We start from the raw sequence: 27,490 nt of genomic DNA on the forward strand, positions 1-27,490 counted from the left end.
ATCCCTGGCAATCACTAATTTGTTTGCCAACTCTATATTCACAACATTTCAAGACTAATAAATCAGTGGAAGCATACAGTATATTTGTTGTTCAGTCGCTCAGTCGTGTCTGACTCTTTGCGACCCCATGAATCGCAGCACGCCAGGCTTCCCTGTCCATCACCAACTCCCAGAGTCTACCCAAACCCATGTCCTTCGAGTCAGTGATGCCATCCAACCATCTCATCCTCTGTCGTCAGTATATAACCATTTGAAATTGCCTTTTTTCACTCAGAGCAATTCCCTTGAGATCCATCCAACTGGTTGTTGATGTCAATACTTTGTTTCTTTTTATTGCAGAATAATATTCCATGGTATGTATGTACCACAGTTTATCATCCATTGAAGGAAATCTGGGTTGTTTCCAGTGTTTAGGTATTATGAATAATATGAATGTTTGCGTGCAGGTTTTTACATGAATGTAAGTTTCCATTTCTCTGGAATAAATGCCCTTTATCATGAATTGAAGCACATCTGGGTTGTTTCCAGTGTTTAGGTATTATGAGTAATACGAACATTTGTGTGCAGGTTTTTACATGAACGTAAGTTTTCATTTCTCTGGAATAAGTGCCCAAGAATTCAACTGCTGCATAGTACTATAAGTGATTTTTTGGTGTTAAAAGAAACTGTTGTTTTCTATAGTGACTATACCATTTTACAGTCCCACCAGCAATGTATGATTAGTGATCCAGTTTTTCTGTATCCTCACCAGCATTGGGCATTATCACTATTTTTTATTTTTGCCAGTGTGCTAGGTATATAGTGATATCTTATTTGTGGCTGTAATTTACATTTCCCTAAGAGCTAATGATATTGAGCATCTCATGTGCTTATTTGTCATTTTTATTTCAGTGAAATGTCTCTACATGTCCTCTGCCCATTTTCTAACTGGACTGTTTGCTTAATATTTTCTCCCATCTATAGCTTATCTTTACATCTTCTTAACAGTCTTCATAGAGTAAAAGTATTTAATTTTGATGCAATCAAATTCATCATATTCTCCTTGTGGGTTTGTTTTGTTTGGGAGGGGGTTGTTGTGCTTTTGGTGTGAAGTCTAAGAAGTGTTTGCTTCATCCTAAGTTCTGAAGATTTTGTATGTTTTATCTAGAAGTTTCATGGTTTTATGCTTACATTTAAATCTTGGACCTATTTTGAGTTAATTCTGTGAGGATTAGGTCAAAGTTCTTTTATTTTTTAATTTACCTTCTTTTTGCTTAAGGGTGTCCAATGGCCCTAAAACCATGTGTTTAAAAGGCTATCCTTCTTCCATTGAATTGCTTTTACTACTTTCTCAAAAATTACTTAGACATTTTTGTATGGGTTTATTTCTGATTTCTCTATTTTATGCTTTTGATCTGTATATACTTCTGTCTTGAGTACTATAGCTGTATAGTAAACATAACATCAAATAGAGTGAGTCTTCCAACATTATTCTTCCTTTTCAAACTTGTTTTAGCTATTCTAGGCCTTTTGGTTTGATATATATGTTTTTAATATAAAAAATGATTGCCGGGATTTTGATAGAAATTTCATTAAGCTTATAGATCAGTTTGAGTTGAACTGAAATGTTTACTATGTTGAGTTTCAATAAATGAACACTAGATGAACAATAAATGAAATAGTGTATCTCTCATTTGTTTAGATCATCTTTCTTTCATCTGCATTTTACAATTTTTAGCATACAGATCCTGTACATGTTTTGTCATATTTATATCTAAATATTTCATTTTCTGTGGAGTTTTTGTAACTGGTATTGTGCTTTGAATTTCAGTTTCCATACACTTTGTATATAGATTTTCCTGGTGTTTTCATCTTATAAATTGCTACCTTGTTCAACTTATTTGTTCTAGGATTTTTATTTTTTCCTCTGGGGCATTTTATTTACATGTATGTATTACATCCCTAGCAAAAGAATTCAGAGTTTCCCTCTTGTGTGTTTTCCATCTTGCTTCTTCATGGTTCCTGATACCAAGTGAGGTTATCAGTACATTGAAACCAAACTGATGAGACAGGAGCAGGTTATTCTGCCATTTTTCTAGGTCTTTGAGTTGCACATCAAATCTGGGGCTGATCACTCCACAATTATTTAGCCTGCCCGCGAGGTTCACAGCAATTTTCTCAGCCCTGTGATTATAGATGATTTCAAATTCACCATTGTAACCTTGCTTCATCATAGTCAGAAACCAGATGATAACTTTGGAGTACAGCCTAATAAGAACTTGTCATTTGCCTCTCTTTTCAGCATTGTTCATGCTCTTGAGAGCATCATCCAGGACATTCGTGCAAACCATTATGGCATCATGGAAAGAGCTAGGATTTTGTTTTGTTTGGGGAAATTTTTTGGTAGATTCCTTGTGGCTGTCTGCTGATGGTGATTGCAGCCATGAAATTAAAAGACGCTTACTCCTTGGAAGGAAGGTTATGACCAACCTAGATAGCATATTTAAAAGCAGAGACATTACTTTGCCAACAAAGGTCCGTCTAGTCAAGGTTATGGTTTTTCCAGTGGTCATGTATGGATGTGAGAGTTGGACGGTGAAGAAAGCTGAGCGCCGAAGAATTGACGCTTTTGAACTGTGGTGTTGGAGAAGACTCTTGAGAGTCCCTTGGAATGCAAGATCCGACCAGTCCATCCTAAAGGAGATCAGTCCTGGGTGTTCATTGGAAGGACTGATGTTGAAGCTGAAACTCTAATACTTTGGCCACCTCATGCGAAGAGCTGACTCATTGGAAAAGACCCTGATGCTGGGAAGGATTGGGGGCAGGAGGAGAAGGGGACGACAGAGGATGAGATGGTTGGATGGCATCACTGACTCGATGGACATGGGTTTGGGTAAACTCTGGGGGTTGGTGATGGACAGGGAGGCCTGGCGTGCTGCGATTCATGGGGTCGCAGAGTCAGACACGACTGAGCGACTGAACTGAACTGAACCTTGACTGTCTATATAGAAAATCCTGTTGTCTGCAGATCAAGACATTTTTATTTCCTCCTTTCAAATACGTATATCTTTTTTTCTTTTCTTTTTCTTGCTTCATTGTGCTAGCTAAAACTTCATGTACTATGTTGAGTAAGAATAGTGATAGTGGGCATATTTGCCTTTTTCCTAATCTTAGGAAGAATGCATTTAGTTTTTCACCATTAAATATAATGCCACCTGTAGAATTGTAGATGATCCTTCTCAAGTTGAAAAGTTCATCCTCTATTTCTATTTATTGGAGAGTTTTCATGATTGTATATTGAATTCTGTGAAATGCTTTTTCTGCCATCAATTGATATGACTATGAATTTTCTTTAGGCTATTAATACGGTGTGTTACATTGATTAATTTTAAAATACTGAATCAGCCTTGCATTCCTGGAATAAACTCCACTTGGTTGTAGTATATACATTTTTTTGGTACATAGCTAGATCCAATAGTTAATATTTTGCTGAATATTTTTTCACCTAAATTCATGAATATTTTTTCATCTAAATCCATGAGTGATAGTGGTTGATAAACATTTTTAAAAGATTGCTCTGGTTTCTTTGTGGAGAATAGGTAGAAGAGCAAGACTGGCAGCTGGGAAATTAGTTAGATACTTTTCTCTTCTCTCAACCTTGAGCTCCCTCCTCAGCCCTAATAGTCATTTGCTTTTTAAATTAAATTTTCCTCTTTTGGGTCCAATTAACACCATAGTTCAAGTTCAACTGAATGTAACCCTGGTGATCCCAACCCAGCAGTTCCAGTGAGTTTGCTCCAACTCCAGCAAAAGGGAATTAAACTCTTCACTCTAGCCATATGAGTCCTTGTTGAATGTGCCATGTACCTTCTTTATGTCTTCTTCTTTCTTCAATATCCTCCTAAAGTCCTAGAACCTCCATAAAGCTTTCCCACCCATTCCAGTCATTGGTAAGTGTTCCTTCCTGTCACCTCCTACAGTTCTTATTGTCTATGCTACTCATTTCACTTCATTCCATTCATTCATTCATTTATGCATTCAACAAACATTAATTCAGTGTCTACTATCTTGAAGGCACTGTGTAGATACCAGGACACAGCTGTCAACAAAAGGAAATGCAGCTGCCTTTCCTAATGGAACATACAGTCTAGGGAAGGACACAGCATTAAATAGATAAAGATTTATATCTAGATATATTACACACTCAGAGAGAGTGATACAAATCAAGATAAGTGCTGTGAAGAAAAAATATTGAATATTTAGAACAAAAGAATAGACTACTTTTTGTTTTTTTCTGTGCATATTCCATTTGAATAATTTCTTTGAGAATAGAGATCATATTTAATGTCACTTGGTTAAACTCAGAATCTAACCCATGGTAGGTATGCAGTGGGTGTTCATAATGATGAAGGAGAATAGGATGATCTGAGGATGAATCAAGTACCAGGAGTTGAAGAAATTCTACTTCTCTTTGCATCCCTGCAAAAAAACAAGCAACTTATAGAATGACTTCTTAATGTGCTGGTTTAAAACACAGGGGACCATCTCTTCGTGTGTTTTATCTCTGGCAGGGCTCTGAAAACTGTTTTAAAATGCCTACCTACCTACCTCAAATGTCCATGCATATCTATCCTCTTTTCAAATTTTTATTTTCTAGGACTGTGCACAATGGAGTGCTGGTAAATGTCTAACTGACTACCTAAAAAAAAAAAAAAAAAAACAGATTTGTAGCATTTGCTGATTTCTGTGGTGTAAATACTCCCACCATGGCCAATTTAAAGATACCAAGTTGTCACTAAACACAGAGATGAGAAGAAATGCAGAGTAGCATATTTTTAGAATTCCATACAGACACAGCAGGCATAAGTAACCTCAAGAGCATAGTTAATGGTGAAATGTATTAAAATGTTAGGAAGTGGTGAGCTTTTTTGAGCTTTTATGACCTTTTCCAAGATAACGTATTTAATTTTAAGTTAATATAATTCCATGTTAATAATGACTATGTTTCTCAGCTGGCTCACAGTGTTCCTAAAAATTTAATAATTGGCTCTCATGAGATGGTAAGAGCCAGCTCCAGTACCCCACCTACTGTGCAGCTTTATTGACCCATATATGTTCCAGATGGAACCCAACTATGCTAAATTGGGTCTTTAGTTAGACAAAGAGGAGAAAGTGAAGCAACTCACATTCTCCCTCAGCTCTGCAAAACAACTGAGGGTCAAACTAAAAGTTTCAGTCAGACAATATTTCAAGTTAGTGGACCAAAGACCCATTTCTGACCTCCTCTCCCTTGTCTACCTCCACTAGAAAGGCTAAAAAAGCTAAGCACTCATTTTCTCAACTTCCAGTGAGGCTGAGTTGCCAATGAAACATGAATCTGCTGGGCAGTTGAGAGTGGTCTGAAAATCCTTTTTGCTTTCCTAATGAAAAGACTAGATAGATCTTTTACTCTTTCTGTCTCAGATATGAATATGATGTCTGGAGCTGCAGTGGCCATTTTGGAACCATGAGGCAATATGGATGAGGCAAAGGCCAAGAGAATTGAAGAGCTACTAGCTGTGGATTTTTTATTTTATTCAGTGTATTTATTTGGAAAACAAAACAATATACTAAAGATAAATTTGTCAGAAACAAGTCTTACGAACAAGCATTTAAAATGTTTAACATTGGACTAATACAATAACAAAATTGACCTGTGAAATTTTGAAGATTGTTGTTGTTCAGCTGCTAGTCATGTCCAATTCTCTGTGATAGAAAAGGTCTAATTTGGTTTAAATAGGCTCTGAAACACCTTTATGAAACTTACTTTGCTCAATTGGTATGATTTTAAAGAAGTTATGTGTATATTAGTGTGAAGTGAAAGTTGCTCAATCGTGTCTGACTCTTTGTGACCCCATGGACTGTAGTCCACCAGGCTCCTCTATGCATGGGATTTCCCAGGCAAGAACAGTGGAGTGCGATGGCTGTGGATTTGCTGGTCTCACAGACAAAAACCAAATCAGTAGGCCCCATCAGACTTAGTGTTACATGAGGGGAAAAGCTCCTATTTCATAAACTCTTATGATGAGTTTTCTGTTACTTACAACCAAATCCATTCCTAGCCCATATAGATATGAATTTCATCAGTTTTCACTTCCACCACTCTAAGAGCTGGAAATAGAATAAGAGGAAAGGCAACTGATATGCCAAGCATGGTGCTGGGTGGTTTTCAAACTTCATTCTCTTTAAGTTTCACAACAACACTACGAGAGATGACATTTATAAATATGTGTAACTTATCATGGTTAGTCATACTTTAAAGGAAGTGTGCTTTACAGGAAGATTTGACAAAGCTGTGGTTATGTGGACCTTGAAGAATTTATTTCCGTGTGAATTTGCAAAGGTTTGAACACATATTCTTCTTCAGTAAATGAAAAGTACATCACACAAACATTTCCTTTGGATTAATTAGATACAAACTGCCTAACTGAGAGACATAGCATCCACACTACCTTCTGCCAAGTGACTAAGGACATTTGGTTTGATTAATAAACAGTGCAGAACACTTTTCCTTTTATCACAAGTGGCTTGGGTTTCAAGGAAATTTAGAAAAGATCTATCTCCCTTTCGGCATCCATTAATGAGGAGGAGGAAGTGGTACTTTCAGGGGGGTGGGCTGGTCAGAGGAGCTCTTCCCAGGGGTCTAGAACTCTCCCAGTGAGAGTTAGGAGGGAAGTGGAGGAGAGCACTGCATTTCCACTGCTCCATCAATCAACCAGGAGTTAGAAGTCTCTGTGCCTTCATAATGTATGGAAGGTGAAGGTTTCCTTGGCATGAGACAGGAGCACTGGGAAAGTGCAGAAGGTGCCAAGGGAGAAAAATGAGGATGGAGTAACAGAAACCACATCAGAAATTACAAAAAGAGCAAGGGGTGTATTCCATCTCAAGGAGTGGAATTCCTACTGTTCAGTCATTCATTAGTCATTCGGAGGAGAGAGGTATTTACTGAGTGTCTCCTATGAGCTAGGTCCTGGGGATGGAGCAGTGAATTAATAAGTAAATGTAGCCTCTGCTGTCATGGAGTTCACAGTCTGGTCGAGAAAGTTATAATAAAGTAGCAGGAGTGTTATAATAAGTGAATGCTGTTATTTATATTCATTGTCTTCCCTATTTATGGTGTGATTATGTGGTGACATGGAACGAGGAGAGAGCACTGGACCAGAGCACCTGGTGAGCTCTGTTTAGTCCAGTTTCAGATCTTCTCCAGCTGTGTGTCCTTGGGTAAATTTCTTTACCCTCTCCATCTTTTTCTTTAAAATGAAGTCAGATTAGATGGTTATGATTCTATTATTTATACCAAAAAATAGGAGCAGTAACTTTTAGAAAATTTTTATTTATTTTTGGCTGCACTGGGTCTTCGTTGCTGCGTGTGGGCCTCCTCTAACCGTGCAAGCAGGGGCTACTCTCTAGTTGCAGTGCACCACCTTCTCGTTGGAGTAGCTTTTCTTGTTGTAGGGTGTGGGCTCTAGAGCAAATGGGCTCAGTAGTTGTGGCACACAGGCTAAGTTGCTCCGTGGCACGTGGGATCTTTCCAGATCAGGGATCCAACTTATGTCTCCTACATTGGCAGACAGATTCTCTACTACTACAGGGCCACCTGGGAAGCCCTTCACCCTGCTTGGGACAGGCCATTCTCAACAAGTACTATTTATTTATTCTTCAATGTATTCAAAGGAGCACCAATTACACAGGCTGTTTCTAGGTTTTCTTTGAGTTAAAAAAAATAATGAAATAATTTGAGAAGTGCTTCATTAAACAAAATTCTTTCCCATGAGACTTTCCAGAGTCTTCAAAATTTGCCTTATGAATTCCCAACTGGGTAAAGTGACAAACATGACCATAGGACCCTGTGTCAAGGAGCAACTGTGAAGACATCTTGGGAACTGCTCTCTGCCTGGCTGATTCACTAGTTCGCTGTGGCCAACACAGCTTCAGCGAGATTGTGACTATCATCATTGGTTCCTTTTCTACCTGAGCAAAAGTCTGCGAGGTGTTCACTCCACTTCTGACTATTACTAGCTGTGGGACTTGGAAAAGTAACGTCAGTTTTCTGAGTCTCAGCTTCTTCATCAGTAAGGTGATGATGTTAGACTCCATGACCTTTTAGAACCCATCCAATTGTAGAATTCTCTGCTTGTGGCATTGTACGGGGTTCTGGGAGAGTGAATGTAGAGTGTCTGGAGACTCTGGGCCTGTGAAGGCCAGGAAAGGCCCAGGCTGTTGTGTGGGGGATGGGAGAGGAGCTGATGCACTGCAATCACAGTTCACGGCAGCCACTGGAATCACTTCCACTTTTGGGGGATTTTCTTCCAGCATTCTAGCATAACAACATCTGGATCATCTCAACTTTTTAAAATTAAGGTCTCTCATGGCACTAGACTCATCTATCTTTCAGATTTGGATGGAACAAAACTAGAGACTCAAAAAACAAAAGGTTAATGTAACTGAATGTTTGCCCTGTGGATCCTCAAATGCCAAGAAAACCTAACAGAAAGAGGTGACAGAGAGTGAAGATTGTATGACTTAGAACTCTGGAATCCTGAGCAACAACTTTGTACTCTTGATTCAAATTTAACCAAGCAGCTGTCAACGAGCTGTCAATCTAACTTTCTTCTCTTGTGCTCTCCTCAAACTAACCAACAGGAAACCTTCTTAGGAGTGCTTAGAAAGTGTCAATGAAATGACAAGGGAATGAAATGAAACCTTTTGAAAACTGCAAATGCTCCACAAATATATTATTTTTATCATTATTCATAACCTTTAAAGTATAATTTTGGCTTTACCACAGACATTACTTCAGGCAAGTAATTTATCAGCTCCACCCTCCATATAAAACGGATGTGGTAATGGATGGGAAAGATTAACTAGAAAATGATGGTGGACGCCTTTGAAAATTGAGGGTCACTGTAATACTTCATAATTAGTAGTAACCATACAATTGTGAAGTTATAAATAGATCTGCATCTGAGCAGAACCCAGAGCCTCTGCTACTTTTTCACTTGTTGCCATTTTGATTTAGTCCATTAGTTCCACTAGCCTATAATTAGCACAACACCCTGGAAAATTAATTCACACTGAGTCAACATTAGGGAAATGAAATAGACTTCTAAATCATGTTGAAATTACACTAAAGCCTGACAGCCAGGCCCTCCTGGTTTCAGAGGAAATAAAATCCTCAAATCCTGAGTTTTCACCTACAGATAGGGGCGTCCATTTTTCTCTTTTCAACAACTGAGTTTCAACACTACTATCAAGGTAAACATATTCCTTATTCAAAATTTTAATCAATCAGAGAGTTGTAAGCTGTTATATTATGACTGTATATTTTTCAGAAAATATAATTGAGATAAACTGCCCAATTCTTATCTCCTGATAGAAATTCTGGGGTCAGCCTGAGCAGGAGGGTTCTGAAGGGCTGAGCTAGCAGAGGAAGTCTTGTACTGGAAGTTGTGAGATTACGGAAATCTGAACCCATGGACAGAGGGCTCCAACACGCAGGAAGGGGTACTGAACATTACTACAGTCAAGAGGCCACAGGTAGATTAGCCACAATATGGAAAGCTGGAGTACAGAACCAGCTAACCAAGAATAGGGAGATGAAAATAAGGACCAGTAGAATAAACATGGGTGTGTGTGCTTGGGGCACCTCTGCCTGAACAAGCTTTGCTTTCTTGAGCTGCTATGTAGTGTCATGTGCAGGTGGGTATGCTGAGCTAAAGGCCAGGAACTAGGTCATCAGAGAAATAAATGACTCCTTTCATCTTTCTCTTTTTGTAAAATCTTTTCACTTTCCAAATTAAATAGCTCTAGTCTCCTTGCCTTATAAATGCTTATCAGCTGTAACTGCTTTATTTCTAAATGTATGCATGTGATATGACTGGTGAAGTCTGCAGGCAAACTTTCCTAATTAATTGTCAATTCATCTAAAGCCTACGTTATCACCTACCCTTCTGGTTGAATCCTGACTTCAGATCATCCAGTCTTAAAATTGAGGAGTCTTTCCTTGTCCTTGATCATCAAATCCAACTGTCAAACCCTAAAGACTCTATCTTCTACATACTTCTTTTCATTCTCACCCCACAGCTGTTTATTTGATCTCTTACGTTCAATACACTAATGCCAGTTTATTCTTCTTAAAGTACATCTTCCATCACGTTATTCCCAGACTCACAATATTTAATGGCTGTTTAGTGCCTAACAAATTCAGGAGAAGGGAGTTTGGCAGTCAAAATCTTGGCCCTATCTCCCACTCACACCACAATCTGATAGCATGCATTTCCTCATGTTGTGGACTGCTGGATTCCTAGCTCATCCCCTACAAGTGAAAAGCTTCCCAAAGTGGGGGCAGTGGAATCAATGTGCACACATAGGGGATACATCTGTCCATTAGTCATGGGGGCTCAGGAAAACCCATTGCTGCTGCTGGAAAACTATCCAAAAGCTAAGCTGGACTGACATCAGGTCAGTTGCATCATCTTTTGGATGGAAAGACATCATATTAACTTTTCAATGACTCCTCATTTGGAAATATACTTTCTTTACTAAAGGATGGGAGGAACCTTGAACTTAAAAATTACCTCTTCCTCTTTTCTTCTTTTAACTTTCTCCATTTTTTCATACCGATTTTTTTTTTTTTTTGCAGGAAATAATCAGAATCTAGATTCCTCTAAGAGTTCCTCTAAAAGTAATTGCTCTCTTCCTCCAATATTGTGTTAGTTGCTAAGTTGTGTCTGACTCTTTGTGACTTCATGGACTACAGACTGTCAGGCTCCTCTATCCATGGGATTCTCCAGGCAAGAATACTGAAGTGGGTAGCCATTCCCTCCTTCAGGAGATCTTCCCAACTCAGGGATTGAACCCTGGTCTCCTGCATTGCAGGCCGATTCTTTACTGTTTGAACCACCATCACTGTGTTTTTAAACAGAGTATTAGCAAACTAAATTCAGTTACATAGATAAAGTAGTACCACCATGATTAAGTGGGATTTATCCCAGAATGCAAGATTGGTGTAACACCTGAAAAACCAATTAAAGCAATGCCCTAGATCAATAGAATAAAAAACAAACCATATAATTATCTCAAGATACAAAGAAAAAGCATTTGACAAAATCTAATACGCTTTTATGATAAAACACTCAACAAACTAGGAATAGAAGGAAACTATCTCAACATAAATAAAAGCTATATATGAAAACACAGTGAATATCATACTTAATGGTGAAAGACTGCATGCTTTTCTCCTAAGATTAAGAACAGGACAAGGTTGGCTGCTACTGCTATCTCTATTTGACACCAACTGTCTAGAGGTTCTAGCCAGGGCAATTAGGCAAGGGAAATAAAGAAAAGGCATCCAGACTGGAAAGAAAGAAATTAAACTATCTCTATTCACAGAAAACATGATCTAGTATATAGAAAATCCTAAGACAAACGCTAGGAAACTGTAGAATGAATAAACAAGTTCAGCAAGCAAGGTTGTAGGTTACAAGAGTAACATATAAAATTCAATTGTATAATTGCATTCAAATAATCCAAAATGAAGTTAATAAAGCAACTCCATTTATAGTAGCATCAAAAAACAGTAAAATATTTAGGTATAAATCTGTCTAAAGGAGTATAAGACTTATACTCTGAAAAGTAGAAAACAGTGCTGAAAGAAATTAAAGATGATCTAAATAAATGAAAACACATTCCATGTTCATAGATTGAAACACTTAGTGTTGTTAAGATGGTAATACTCCCCAAATTTGTCTGCAGATTCAGTGCACTCCCTATTAGAATTCTAGCTGGCTTTTTGTAGAAATTGACAAACTGATTCTAAAATTGATTTACAATTGCAGGGAACCCAGAATGGCCAAAATAATCTTGAAAAAGAAGAACCAGTTGGAGGACTCACACTTGATTATAAAACTTAGTAATTAGAAACAGTAATCAAGAAAGTGTAGTACAGGCATAAAGATAAACATATAGATCAATGGAATAGAAACGAAATTCCAGAAATAAACACATGTGTTTATGTTTGATTGATTTTTGACAGGGATGCAATACCATTCAATGGGGAAAGAACAGTATTTTCATCAAAGAGAATTGGGACTACTAGATACCCGAATGAAAAGAATGAAACTTGACCTTTACCTCACATCATAGAATATTACAAAAATTAACTCAAAATGCATCAAAGACCTAAATGAAGAGCCAAAAATATAAAATTCTTAGAAGAAAATATCAATGCAAAACTTCGTAACATTGGATTTGGCAATGATTTCTTCGATATGAAATCAAAAGCATAGCAACAAAAGAAAAAATACAAACTGGACTTCATCAAAATTTAAAACTTTTGTGCTTCAAAGGATACTACCAAAAAAGTGAAAAGACATCCACAGAATGGGAGAAAATACTTACAAATCATACAGCTGGTAAAGGATTTAGATCTAGAATATAAAAGAACTCTTGCAACTTAATAATAAAGATAACCCGATTCAAAAAGGAGCAAAAGACTTGGAATAGACCTTTCTCCAAAGAAGATAAACAAATGCCTAATAAGCCCATGAATAAATGCTCAGCATAATTAGTCAACAGGCAAAAGCAAATTGAAACCATAAGATAACACTTCATGCCCCCTAGGATGGCTATAATCAAAAAGTCAGATTATAATAACTAGCAGAGAAAATGTGGAGAAATCCAACTCTCATATACTGCTGGTGAGACTATAAATTGGTTAGGCTATTTTGGAAACAATTTGGCAATTCCTCAAAAAGTTAAACACAAAGTTAACATTTGACCCAGAAATTCTGCTCTTAGGTATACACTCAAGAGAAATGAAAACATCTGACCACACAAAAACTTTCACATAGGTGGTTATAGAAACATTATTCATAATACCCTAACAGTAGAAACAACTCAAATGTTCATCATGAAGAGATAAACAAAATGTTGTATATCCATATAATGAAATATTACTCAGCCATAAAAGGAACAAAGTACTAATGCATGCTATAAATACAGATAAAGCTTGAAAACACTAAGTAAAAGAAGCCAGACCAAAAAACCACATATTGTAAGATTCCACTTATATGAATTTTATAGAATAGGTGAAATCTATAGAGAATGAAAGTCAATTTGTATTTGCTCAGCACTGGGGAGAATAAAGTGAGTGAAGTCGCTCAGTTGTGTCCAACTCTTTGCGACCCCACGTACCAGGCTCCTCTGTCCATGGGATTTTCCAGGCAAGAGAACTGGAGTGGGGTGACATTTTGTTCTCCAGGGGATCGTCCCAATCCAGGGATCAAACCCAGGTCTCCTGTATTGTAGGCAGATGCTTTACCATCTCAGCCACCAGGAAAGTCCTGGGGAGAATGGGAGATATAATAAGGAAAGCTAATGGGTACAGTTTCTTTGTTGTCGTTGTTGTTCTGTCACTAAGTCATATCCAGCTCTGCCAGCCACCCCATGGACTGTAGCATGCCAGGCTCCTCTGTCCTCCACCATCTCCCAGAGTTTGCTCAAATTCATGTTCAATGAGTCCCTGATGCTATCTAACCATCTCATCTCTGCCGCTCCCTTCTCCTTCTGCCTTCAATCTTTCCCAGCATCAGAGTCTTTTTCAGTGAGTTGGCTCTTTGCATCAAGTAGTCAAAGTATTGGAGCTTCAGCTCCAATCAGTCCTTCCAATGAATATTCAGGGTTGATTTCCTTTAGGATTGACTAGTTTGATCTCCTTGCTGTCCAAGAGACTCTCAAGAGTCTTCCTCCAGCACCACAATTCAAAAGCATCAATTCTTTGGCGCTCAGCCTTCTTTACGGTCCAACTCTCAATTACGTACATGACTATCGGGAAAACCATAGTGTTGACTATGTGGACCTTTGTCAGCAAACTGATGTCTCTGCTTTTGAATACACTGCCTAGGTGTGTAGCTGAAGAGAGAATTTGTGAACTAGAGGAAAGGACAGAAAAAAATCTAGACTCAAGCACAGAATTAAAAGAATAAAAAATACAGAAACAAGCAAAGGAGACAGATATGGTTCAATGAAAAGAGCCTCTTGTTTATTTAACTGAAGTCCCAGGAGGAGAAGAGCGAGAATGAAACAGAAGTAATATAAAGAAACAATAGCTAAGAATTTGAAAGATCTCAAGCCACATATTCAAGAATCTCTACAAACTCCACTGAGAACAAGCACAAAGAAAACCACCTCTCGACACATCATAGTAAAATTGCCAGAAACCAAGAACAAAAAGATAAGTATCACAGATTGAATAAGAAAACTCTACTTTTTCATTTCAAAGGTTACCTAGGAAGGCTAAATGGTCTTGTCTCCTAAATAAAATCCCCATCTTCACTCTTCCTCTCTTCTACACCATTCTCTACACTGCAGTTAGGTTATTCTTAAATTTTTCAATAGCATCCATCACCTCTCTCATCGACATAAATGTTTCAGTGACTTCTCACTCCCTCGGAATAAAGTTCAAACTCCTAGCCCTCTCAGATCTGGTGTCTGTTTACGTTTGCTTCTAGATTCCTTTCTCACTGCTACCTCTCTAGAACTCTACACTCCAGCCACTTTCCACTGACTTTTTCTCATGCATGTATGTGTGCTCAATCATGTGCAACTCTCTGCAACCCCGTGGACTGCAGCCGGCCAAATTCCTCTGTCCATGAAATTCTCCAGGTAAGGATACTGGAGTGGGCTGCCATTTTCCACTCCAGGGATCTTCCCAACCTAGGGATTGAAACTTCATCTCCTATGTTGCCTGCATTGGCAGGAGGATTCTTTACCACTGAGCCACCTGGAAAGTCCCCACTGACTTTTTTTTTTTAATTTTTTTTATGGAAGGATAATTGCTTTACAGAATTTTGTTGTTTACTGTCAAATCTCAACATGAATCAGCCATAGGTTCCCCCAAATTGTTTCCCTCTTACCCACTCCAGGTCGTTTGCATATGCTGTTCCTATTCCTTGGAACTCTCTCCTCATCTTACACTCCTTTTCCTGGCTTTTCTACTTTCTATCGCATTATTGTTTAAATAACATTTCCTTTGGAAAACTTTCTAGATTTACTAGATTTGGTAATTTATGCCCATAGAGGGCAAGAAATTTGCTCCTTAGTCTTTCTGAAATTCTCCGATCAAAGCACCTATCACACTTTATGACTACTGTTTGTCTCTCTGTAAAGCCTTTAAAGTTCTAAATAGGTAGAAACTATGTGTATTTTGCTCACATTTGTCTCCTTAAGTCCTCAGCCTGGCTCAAAACTGACATTCAGTAACTTTTTTTTAAATTACTTATTAATTATTACAAGAAACCCCTCATATCTTATCTTCAAGACAGTCCATTATACTTCTCTTCCAGACCAAGCTATTTCTTTTTCTTCTAAAAGTTTCTAAATAAAGATAAATGTGAATTAAATATTTATCTTGGAGGGTCCTTTAACATTTTCAAGATATTACTGCAATAAAAATAAAAATGTAAGTGAAGGTATGCATATTCATACCACAGGTCCCTCTCCTCCTATCCTAATTCAACAGAGTTTAACGTTTTTCACTTGCTTTCTTACATGCAAAAAAAGTGTGATTATACTACTAGCATCCTCAAATGACACTCTGGCTTTTCAGTCACTCCAGAATCCGGTTCAAAAATGGCCTTCCTTGTTTCTCATAGCCTTCTGTGGCTCCTTTCCAGTTTTTATCACAGACTTTTTCTCTGCTTCCTTCTCTGCTTCCTCTTCTCAGTTCAGCACAGCTTCCTCTGTCATGTTCTATAAACCTGCCACTGTTGATGAGTCTTTTTATGTGCCATCTGAATTGGTCGGCTCTCTCTCATTACCTCTTGAGTTCTATTTTGAATTTCAGTGGCAAACAATTTTTTTCTTTACCTGCTACTTTCTCTTCCTTTATAACTTATTTCTCAATTTGGTCATTGATTTAACTCTTTAAACATAGGGCAAAATTGAATATGATCCCCTTGCCATCATCACATTTTATCTACTCTGTTTAAAGCCAAGAACAGTACCTAGCACCTGACAAATACTAAGTATATATTTGTTGCAAAATTAAATACCTTTGGCAGGTACTCTATGACAGGTTGATTAGGTTGATTTAGATTACTTTTGTTCTTCATATACCACAGATAAATATCTAAAATGTCATTGAATACCTACAAGTTGATAACACTTAATAACATTTTATTTCAATATACACATTGTGACCTGATCCAATTATAGCATTCTTCCTTAGCAAGTTCTTTTTTGTTGTTGTTCAGAAATGGAAGAGAGGAGTTTTGTTATTTTCATTAACACATTTAGAAAACTTCTTTGCATATTAGTCCTAGTCTTCGGTCTATAATCTAGTCTTTAACCAGTACAAGAAACACAGTTACTTCATTTACATGTTAACCAACAATGACAAATTCAGCCTGTAAATCAATTTGCTGGTGTTTAAATATGTAGACAGCAAGTAAGGCTCATGGTCCAGGGAAAGGGATACTAATAGAATGCAGAGAAAATTTCTGGGTACCACCCCTAATTTAAGATTTGGGGTAAATGGGGATTTTAGTGAGTGCCTGGGCTGGCAACAGGAAGGGTTTGATAGAATGAGAAAAGTTAGATAGATGATGGACTTCACGGTTCAGGAAGAAACCAGGGTCAGGGTATTAGGAAATAGACTAATTTAGCATGTAGTGAGATAAGGGGAAAGTATCAGGATCTTGGGAGAGGGTCGGGAAATAACCTAGGAGAAGCATGAATTAAAGGCAATTGAAGCGAGGAAATAGCAAGGACTAGGGTTTGATGGTAAAGTCAGTGGCCTAAAGATATGCCCCCTGGGTAATAATGCTAAAAGTGGAAAGAGAAAGCAAAGGAAGCAGTCTCTGAAGGGGAAGGGGAATGCTCAAAGGTGGAAATCAACAGGGGTTGTGGTCGCCTCCCGCAAGGGTATAGAAAAGAGGGGGTGCAGTCCCCCCTCAAAAGGCAGAAACAGCGAGAATCCTGAGCCAAAGAATGCAGTAAAACGTGGGTGGGTGGGTATCAGGAGGGGAACAGAGGTCCAAAGTGCTGGGATGAGTCAGAGGCTGAAGGAGGGTGATGCAGTCTGGAGTTTTTGGAGGTTTTCACAGACAGCACTGGGATTTAGAGTTCGGGTTGTAAAAATATGTTTCAGACTCTCTGGGGACTCTGGCATGTGTTTGGTAGAGTCCACTCAGGTTAGCCGGGGGTAGGTAGGTGGTGGTCAGTCAAGGATGGAAGGAAAATTCAACGAGGGCTGGGAATTCACTTAAACCAGTTGAGGGTGATTTCAGCGAAAGCTGGGAGGATTTAGGTCAAGAGTATGGTGCATTTCAGCCCGAGTGGGTCGATGTGCCCGGTTTGGGGCATGAATTTAAGTGGGCGCTGAAGGGTATTTCAGGCAGTGTGGCTGAAGGATTTCCTTCAGGACCGCGGTGCCTGTCAGACCGGGTTGGGGGTGGGTTACAGCAGCGGCCAAGCGCACTGCGTTTAGGATGGAGTGCGTTCCGGGCCGCGCCGGGGCGAGCGAGTCCGGCGGGGACTCCGGGGAGGTTCGGAGGGAACTGCCTTTAGCGCAGGGCAGGATCGCCGGCTCGGGGACGTTCCGCGCCGCGAGCTGTACTTCACTCCCGCCCCTCCCGCTCCCGGGGGAACCTGTTGCTGGAGGAATGGGCGGGCGGCGGCGGCGGCGGCGAACCCTCCATCGTCTCCGCCTGGGCCTCATGGCGGCCCTTTCGACCTAGACACTGCGCGGCGCGGCTCCTCCCTTATTGCCTCTGTTTTTTTAAAAAAAAAACGAAAGAAAGAAAGAAAAATCAGTCCCCAACCCTCACCCGTGACCTGCGGGCCCCGCGGCGGCTCGTGCGGCTTCCGGGAGCGGAGGCGCGGCCCCGCGGGCCGGAGGAGGCGGAGGCGGAGGAGGAGGCCAACATGGCGGCGCGCAGGGCTGGGCCGGGCCGCCGCCGCTCCTGAGCGCCCCACTGCCGTAGCTCGGCTCGTGGTGCCCACGCCCGCGCCCAACCTGGCCCGGCGGCCGCAGAGCCCGCAGCCCAGGAGCGCAAGGGCCCGCCGGGGCGCGGGGACGGCGCAGAGGCAGCGCCGCTGGGCCTGCCAGGCCCCGGACCCGTAGCTTCGCTGCTCGCCGGCCGGCAGGGTTCGGAGGCCGGAGCCATGGAATCAGAGGAGGAGCAGCACATGACCACGCTACTGTGCATGGGCTTCTCGGACCCCGCCACCATCCGCAAGGCCCTGCGCCTGGCCAAGAACGACATCAACGAAGCCGTGGCGCTGCTCACCAACGAGCGGCCGGGCCTCGACTACGGCGGCTACGAGCCTATGGACAGCGGTGGCGGCCCCAGCCCCGGGCCCGGCGGGGGCTCGCGGGGCGACGGCGGTGGCGGCGGCGACGGCCCCTCCCGCGGCGGGAGCACCGGAGGCGGCGGCGGGTTCGACCCCCCGCCCGCGTACCACGAGGTGGTGGACGCCGAGGTGAGGAGGGGCGACCCGTGACCCCCGTGGGAGAGGCCAGCGGGCTGGAGTTCCGTGGGGAGGGGACACACCCCACTGGGCTTGAAGTGCGGAGGGCGTGTGGGGCAGGGCAGGCACGGAGAAAGGGCAATGGAGCACCGGGCTCGTCAGGACGGAGGTCACCGGGCTGCGGTCAGGTGGGGAGTGGAGCCCACAGGGTAAGGGCTGATGAAATTGAGTTGGGGATGCGGGGCAGGGTGGGGAGGGGTCTCTCGGGCTTTGAGCTGAGGTCACCACCGGGGCAGGCCCGAGAAGGGAATGGGGAGGAGGGTCCAAAGCTGGCATCCCCGAGGTGGGGGAAGAGCGACACATGGGCCTGGAGTGTGTGATGGGGGATGGCGCGTGTTATCAGGCGGTCAGAAATGGGGTACTAGTAGACTAGGCGAGGACCCGAGATTTCGTGGCCCAGGTTTTCAGTGAAGGAGTGGGGGAAGGCGCCAGGTTCAGAGTCAGAGAAAAAGTGGGATGGGCCAGCCAGAGTAAAGGCCTTTGCTGGGGTCAGAGGAGGACTTGAGGTTACCATGGGATTTGGGTTTTAGCCAAGGACCAGAAAAGAGAGGAGATTGGTCGGGGTCTAAAATGAAGAGGGACTGGGCAGAGGCCAGGAATGACAATAGTTGATATGAGATGTGGGTGGGGGCGTCATCGGTAAAATCAGGTATTAAAGCCATGGGGATTAGACTGAGAAAGGTTAGAGATAAGAGGCCAGGACAGGAGTCAGAGCTGAGGAGGGGCTCGGCAGTGATGGGACTGGAGTTGGAGGATGAAGCTGGGACCAAGTCTGGGTACTGGTCATCGATTAAGTCAGGAATGAGGAAAAGCTAGACTGGAGAAAGGGGTTGTAGCAATGAGGGTGGCTCTGCAGAGGGACAGCGACATGGTGGGAAATAAAGGGACTGGAAGAGTCTGTTAAGGAGAAAGGGCCATCTAGGTGAATGGCTTTGATCAGAGATCTCAAGTCTGGGTGGAGACGATCCTTCTGTTTAGTTTGAGATGTGAGCAAAGAACATGAGGGAGAAAACAGACTTTACCTCTCATTTTTTTAAAAAAGGATCAACCAGAAGTAACAGTGTTGGTGAATAATTCCTTTGCAGAAAAATGACACCTCATGATAGGGGTTTTGGTCCGATTTGCTGCATAGTACATTTCAAAGGTCCAGTAGAGCAAGTTGGCTTACTCTAGTGGTTTGGGTTTTTAAGAAGAGATGTGAATTTGGATAATTCTTAATGAAGCTAAGCCTCCTGAAATAATTTTTTCATAAATAATATTCTGTCTTTTTAGTCACATGCTTTGGCAGCATGGGCTTTTGCTTGGGCTGAAGTAGCTTGGGAAAGAAAGTGGCACTTCAAAAAACTAGATTTCTTCACAAGATTTCTTTGGTTTCCAGACTTCCACACACTTGATTGATTTCCCTCTGTTACCCAGTAACTCAGCTGTATCATTGACTAGTGTATGGAAGTAAAGGTTGTGATTATTCCTACTTTGGGGGAAAGGTCCCATATAATTAAATAACTGTACTTAAATCACTTTAAGAAATGAGCTTCTGTTTGCAAGCCCCCATCACTCCTCTCCTTGTTCCTTTTAGTTTTGACCCAGTTTTGAAATCAAGAAGAAAGCCACTGCTTTTTCTGAAGCTGCTTGTATAGTTCTTCAAAGTTCAGCATATCCTCATTTTGTGAAAAAATTTACTCTTTTTTTTTTCTTTTATCACACCTTTTAATTTCCTGGAATTGCAAAATCAAAATAAGTTATAATGCTTGGTGGTACTTTAACATTAGCTGTACTAATGTATGTTTAAATACTAACATTAACTGCCCTGCCTGAACATTTAAACACTAAGAATTGGAACTGGCTTCCTTTCACATGAATGACAGGCTGAGGAGTTTGCTTTCACATAAAATCTAGAGAATATGACTTTTTGAAGACCCGTGTCCAGTTTTCATTTCCTCTTGACTTGTGGGTTTGGCTCTACCATTTAATTTTGCAAGGTCACAGAGTGAGAGGTGGGGGGTGCTACTGGTGACTGAGGATGCTTTACCCAGAAGAAGACTAACAAGGATACAGGCACATGGGAACCTGGTGAGAATATTTAATCCAGTTGTTGCCTCTGTAGTTTTACAAATCTACTTGCGTGCAGCTTGTGCAGCTTGTTGGTCATCCTTGTCGACAATGGGAACCTGAGGCATTTGATCTTGGGAAATAGGGAGAACCACTGATCATTGTTGAACATCTATACGGTGTCAGGCGCCGTATACATATAGGCGCTTTATACATTGTACTTAATCCCCAGTGAGGTAGTTAATAACATCACTATTTTAGAGCTATGCTTAGCTAGTGGCAAAATCTGAATTTGAAACTGGTCTCTCTGACTTCAAAGACAGTGTGTTTTTTATTCTAGTCAACTCATGGTTCAAGATTGGATTCATTTTAAGATAAAAAGGAAAAATAAAGAGGGAAAGAGACAAATTTGAGGTTCCTGTACAAGCTAGGAAAGATGTGGCTTGCAAGGGCTGAATCAAGGCATTGGGAATACGATAATGGATAGAATGAAGGGAGAATCATACCTTTTTAAAGAAGACTTGAGAAATTAATGCTTAGTTTGTCTCCTTGGTTTTACATATGCAAGCGGGCAAGCCCCAAAGGGGAAGTGACATGTCCCCACAGAGTCAGTTCATGAAAGAGATGAGACTAGGAGCCAGGCCCACGCACTGCAAGTCCAGTGCACTCTCTCCCTACCAGCTGCCTGCCTTTCAAATGAAAAAGGGACAGGACACAGTAAAAGGTTGGAGAAAAGAAAGTGTAATAAACAAGGTGAAGATTGTCAGCTCTTGTATAATCTACTTGTTTTATTTCTTTAAAATGAGGTCCTTGTCTGAAATTACATACATTTGTATTGGCCCAATAGGAAATTTCAGTTTCAATGTCCTCTTAAAAATGTTTGGGAATATACACATCAAAATTCAATTGTTAAAAAAGAAAAAAATGATTACATTTATTTTGTATTTGTCATTTGGTAACAGGAACAGTCCTCTCATTTGGTAAGCATTTAATCCTTCCAGGTTCTGGGGCTGGGAACAGAATGTGGAGGTTACATTCTGGTGGATCTTACTGCAAGCCTCTAGTTTTACAAGAAGTGATTTCCCAAGGTCATGCAGTTAGGTAAATCAGTTTAGTAATTTGGGCTCGTGCTATAATTAGGATTTGGTTTAAAAATTAAAATTTGGAAAGTAAAAGCAGTTAACTTCTGGTTCAGTAGCACCAAGGAGAATGCAGATAGAAAAGACTCAGATATCTAGTAGAATGCATAACACTGCACAGAAAGCCACTTTTTTAGATAATCTTCCAGTGACATAAAGGTACTGCTTTGCAGAAAGTTGTGCTGGGTGTAGATATGTATTAATTCTCGGTGTCTTGGTCTGGATGGGATTTTGAAAAGTTCACCAGTTTTGATTTTGAATAACATTACTTCACAACCTTTCCACAGCAGGTAGGAGTCTGTTCTATTATTAAAGCGAGTGAGATCTCACAGCTGCTCCAAATAACTTATCCAGATGTTTAACACCCCCACTGTTAGAATTCTTCAGTGTTTCTTTTATGGTTAATGTCAGCCCCCCTGACCACTGTTCAGGGCATGACCCCTGGTTCTGCCCTCCTAGAGCTGGGACAGAGTTGGTCCTTTTAAGAACTGTGATCCTATCCAGAGAGTTAGAACTTAGAACCAGGAACCCTTTTAGGCACATTTTAAAATTTAACACTTGTGCAATATACCTTACTTGTTACTAAGTTTCTTTGTTTTGTCTTTAGAAAATACTAAAATGGAATTTTTTTTGCAAGGAGAGTTTTAACAGTTAGAAATACCTTAGTGTCGAGTTTCATGTTAATTCTTATTCCTAGAAGTGACATTTAACGCTGTGATCTCACTAATATTGTAAACTCCTTGTTTTGTTCCTGTTTGATTGTGGATAGTCTTCTGGAAATATTTTGTCAGAAGTTTTTGCATGATTTCATTGCTTTTTTGTTAAAGAGCCCCAAAGTTGGTCCTGCTAGAATATATATAAATCATATAAAAATCACATTAATTTGTAACTCCTTATTTTTGCCTCTTTTTTTTTTCTTTTGGTATTAAGTGGGTAGTTACACATGAATTAAAATTATAATACATTATATATTACATAATATACTAAGGTTTATATTAAAACTCATGTCCTTTTTATCCTCTAAAATATACAATCCTAGCTTATTTGAATGTGGAGTAAATATCTTATAAATAAATATTAGTTATTTGTGATTTGAGTATATGATTTACAGTTTCTGATCTACTGTGACTTGTTAAATTAGAAAGTGTGGAATCTATTTGTAAGTTTTAGAGTTAAAAAATAAAATAATTCCCAGGACTTCCTTGGCAATCCAGTGGTTAAGACTCTGTGCCCCCAGTACAAGGGGCAGCAGTTCCATCCCTGGGCTGGGAACTAAGATTCTGCATACCACAGGGCAAGGCCAAAGAAAGAGAAAAAAGAATTCCAAAATTCAGTTGAAAATACATGAAAAATAGGGACCCTGCAAGATTAATTTTGAAATAAGAATTTCTTTATAATCTAGTGCATATGTGTCTCCTTTGTGAACTAGGCCTGTGAGTTCATCTGACTTGTAATTACCTGACCATTTGCTATTAGAATGAATGTAATTTGGCATGAAAGAAGTACCTTTTGTGTGTCAGTGAGGTGTATTCTAGTGAAATCATAGTAGGTAGTGACAGCTTTATACAACATAATAATCCTGTTAGCTTAAAATTTGAAACCAATAACAATATTAGAAAAGTAAATGTTGTTTTAATAATTTGAGGAAAGAATTTCAACCATAATATAACCTAAATAGCAGACATCAATGTATTCCACAGCTTTGTGCTTACTGCTCAAAAAGCATATAACATGGATTTTATTTGAATTTGAGTGCAAAGATGAAAAATTGTTGCTTTTAATAAGAATTATTATATTTAGGAAGATTTGGTTCAGTAATAATTTTCCTGTCTGTGGAGTTCAGTTTTCCCAGAAGTTTTTCTTATTTGAAATACCAAAGAGAAATGAGACGTAAAATACATAAGATTAAACCACTTCAAAACCCTCATATTCTGCATGCACTCAAGATCATGCGCTTCACTCGTTTATGTTTTAGTTTGTTTTTATTTATTTAATTGCTTTTATTTTTGACTGTTCTGGGTCTTTGTTGCTGCTCATGCTTTTCTCTAGTTGCGGCGAGTTGGGGGGCTACTCTCAAGTTGCAGTGCACTGGCTTCTCATTGCAGTGGCTTCTCTTGCTGTGTAGCTCAGGCTCTAGAGAATAAGGGCTTCAGTAGCTGAGGCGTGTGAGGTCAGTAGTCGTGGTTCACGGGCTCTAGAGCACAGACTCAGTAAGTTGTGGCGCATGGGCTTGGTTCCTCCGCAGCATGTGGGATCCTCCTGGTTCAGAGGTCAAACCTGTGTCTCCTCCATTAGCAGATGGATTCTCTACCACGGAGCCACCAGGGAAGTCCTAGATGTTTTTTTGTTTTTGTTTTTTTAAACATAGTTCAAATAAGCTTTAATATTAGGTTTCCTGTCAAATTAGAAGTGTTTTGCAGTAGTCTAGACATGAGGTGATGAGCTGCTGGTGGCAAACACATTTGACAGTAGTGAGAAGTGACAAGTAGCTCAGGGATAAAGGAGGGGACAGGAAACTTTGAAGGCAAAGCAGTGTGTATGGAGTGATGTACAACAGCTTTGTGTGCTGCATGCCCCCGAGAGGCTGTTTTTACTGATGCCACACTCCAGAAAAGGTTACAGTCTGTTCTGTTTGAGAAAGTTCAGAAATGTGTAATACATTTTACCACGGTTTTGATTTAAAAAATAAAAAAATAAGAAGAAAGTTGGGCGTATAAAGAAGTAAGCATTCAGGTACCTGGAAAATTGAGATACAGGGGACTTATCAGCCTGAGACTTTGCATTGTGGAGGCATTGCTAAGAAAGATGGACTTCACTTTCAAGAGTAGATGTTTTTTCTCACCTTCCTTCCAGGGAGTTTTAGTTTCTTTTTTAAGTTTGTATTTCTCATTCTCATTATTATCATAGGAATTTTTATTATTCACTATTGAAATATTTTTCAGTCACAATTGAGTTGTAAAAATTTTTTCTTAAGCACATATTAGTAGTAGGTGACATTAGATTTGGTGTATTTTTATTTGTTCTGAAGAAAAGAGCTGACACAATTAAGTTGACATTTCATTTTGATAATTTTTACGAAAATTGAAATACTTTAGCCAGGAAGCATAAGTGGGGGGAATCTTTTTCTGGGGCTAAGTTGAAGATTTTATTTTTCTTCCTGGAAATAAGTAATGTCTTCCGGTACCCACCAAAGTCTTCTCACTTCTTAAATTCCAGTATAGTTTGCTTTCTTGTAGTATCTTAAGTTGTTTCAGTTATGTGCATTGTGAAATTCAGTTGACAGCATTTGATATACTTTCACTTGAGTTTAAGATGTTTATGTTAGAAATATTTTTTTTTAAGATGTGTATGTTAGAAATATTTTATTAAAAAAATAAATGATACATTCCTTATCAGTAGGCTTCCAAAATGGTTTCTGAAGTTAAAATCTTTTCCAGAAAGATTTGTTAGTCGCTGTTGCCAGTGCTTTTCAATTTCTACTTTGTCTTCTTTTAGAATCTAGCTTTCATAAACAGATCAACATTTTTAGGCTTTCTTTCCCCCCCTCTTTCCATTCCTCACTCATATTAGCAGTTGTGGTTGAAAATTGACTTGCTTTCTACAATTTACCATTAGAAGCCTACCATGTAGCATTTTAGTAGCAATTTAAATTATAGCAATTTAAAGTACAGATCCTAAAAAATATGAAGATATTCCCTACTGCTAATGGCAACACCATCTGTCAATTATTTAATTTATTTAAGACTTCTTACTTTGTCTTCTTATCAAGTAGCCTGTTAATTCTAACCATAAATATCTCTTCTGCCCCTTCTGTCTGTCCCCTGTTACTGCTCTGGTTTTGTTCATGTCCCTTACTTTCTGTTCTCAGTGCCACTCATGGGTATCAGAATGATCTTTGTAAAATATAAATTTTAGTTATGAGATAACCTTGCTTAAAAATGTTTGGTGGTTCCTTAATTCCTGTAGGTAAAATCTGAACTCCTTTCTTTCAAGATCTCCATACTTATCCATCCCATCATGCCTCCTGCCTTCCAGTGCCATGTTCTCCCTTCCAGTTCAGGGTCCATCGTTCCCTCACTCTCATCCCCAAACCTCAATAAACATCTGCCTGGCTAACATGGATTTATTCTTTGAGATTACCTCAAATGCCGTTTCTCTTCAAGGCACGCTTGTCTCCTAGGGCCACATTCTCCCAGCAGCATTTTGTAGGTACACCAAGTAAAGAAATGATCATATTTTAGCTAACAAAGAAGTGTGTTTACATGTATGTATCTGTATTTCCACTGGACTTGAGGAGCAGTATTATTTCCTTTTATCTCTGTGTCCTTTGGACCCCTGGCTCACAGTGTTTGGGTAAATAACTGAATGGAGAAGGAATACCTTAAGGGAAATAAAAAATCAAATGGCGTTTGAAAGAATATTAAACCAGGAATTTGGGCGACAGTAGATTTCTCTTCAGGGTTCTGTTGATTGCTAACTATAAGTTTATTGGGCAAGTCAGTTTGCCTGTCTGAGCCTCGGTTTTCTCATCCTTGAAATGGGCATCTTGCACTAAATCTGTGGTTAATTTTCATTCTTTAATCTCTTTGAGAAGTTAAAAGCTATGAGGCCTTTCAGAAAATAGCATGTGTAAATATCTGCACTTGGTTTTCTAAATAAACTGGTGCTAAACACTAATGCTATTATTTTGGGGTGATAGGGTACACATGTAATTCTCTTCTGTTTTACTGAATTAAAAAAAGATCAAATTTTTAAAAAGTATATAAACTCTATTAAATGAAGACAAACCAAACCCTGGTGTCCATTAAAAATGAAAATAGCATAAAAAATTGATCAAAGCATTTCATGATTCTTAGGAAAATTTTGCCTAGATTCTAAAGTTGTTTAACTTTGCAACTGAGGAAAGTTAAATATAGGAAGGTTTTGTGTTTTATGTAACTGAAAAACAGGAAAAAGTATATTGCTTCCTAACATATAATTGGGAACTTTTGTTTTTTTTAATCTTAATTTAATATTTGATTATGTACTTACTAGATAGTTCCTAATTCTAGCTATAAGAAAACTGGCTCGGAAGATGTGGTTCAGCAGGACTTTTAGAATTTGAGTCACATTTTGAGCTTTAATGGAGCTTCTGTTTAGTTGCTTTTCCTGCCTTTCTCCTTTTCTCCATGTTCCCCCCATCCCTCACCTAATATCTCCGAGCATTTTGCCTTGTTGACTAATTTTAGGACTTTGTTATCTATGACTCAGGTATGTTTGGACTCACCTTTAGATTAACCTGCCAGCATTTAGAGGCTCTCCGAGATTATGACTGTCTTGGAAATAGCTGTTTTTAAAGCATAGATTTTTTTGTTTAGCTTTGCTTTGCCAAAGGGATGGAATAGAGATGCATACCTGGCCAACAAGGCCTTCCCTTGTCACCTGTGATTTCTGGGACTTGTAGCACTGCTACAGAGAGGCCTGGTGTGCTGCGGTCCACAGGGCTACAAAGAGTCAGACACGACTGAGTAACTGAACTGAACTGAGCACTGCTACTCATGATTGGTGGGCTCTTGGTGGGCTTCAGACTTAGTCTCATCTGCTGTTTTCAAGACACAGTCAACTCACTTGACTCTTTTCAGTCATTTGCTCACTGGATGTATTTTCTCACGTCTACTTACTTATTTCTAAGAGGGCAAGACTGCTCTTTCTGGAATTTTTATTAAAATACTGGAAAAAAGTAGAGAGTTCTTAGAAGAGTTCTCTGATTTACA

At 39.8% G+C, this 27,490-nt stretch overlaps 1 protein-coding gene and 1 long non-coding RNA gene across 4 annotated transcripts in view; one reads left to right on the top strand and one right to left on the bottom strand.

Moving 5' to 3' along the window:
* Window positions 1-17,900, bottom strand: part of LOC145506981 (uncharacterized) — a 42,904-nt gene extending 25,004 nt beyond the window's left edge. The window contains exon 1 of the long non-coding RNA XR_014054483.1: window positions 17,847-17,900. This is a non-coding gene — a long non-coding RNA (uncharacterized LOC145506981). The remainder of the gene's footprint in view (window positions 1-17,846) is intronic.
* A 21-nt stretch (window positions 17,901-17,921) lies between these two features.
* Window positions 17,922-27,490, top strand: part of USP24 (ubiquitin specific peptidase 24) — a 145,247-nt gene continuing 135,678 nt past the window's right edge. For all 3 annotated transcript variants that reach the window (XR_014054482.1, XM_081492694.1, XM_081492695.1), the window contains exon 1: window positions 17,922-18,501. Coding sequence is in view for 2 of the 3 variants with exons in the window: in XM_081492694.1 (XP_081348820.1) it covers window positions 18,184-18,501 (318 nt within the window). In the remaining variant the exon portion in view is untranslated. The remainder of the gene's footprint in view (window positions 18,502-27,490) is intronic.

This window comes from Giraffa tippelskirchi, chromosome 5 (genome assembly GCF_054371585.1).
Source record: "Giraffa tippelskirchi isolate mGirTip1 chromosome 5, T2T-mGirTip1v1.2.pri, whole genome shotgun sequence".
Classification (NCBI taxonomy): Eukaryota; Metazoa; Chordata; class Mammalia; order Artiodactyla; family Giraffidae; genus Giraffa; species Giraffa tippelskirchi.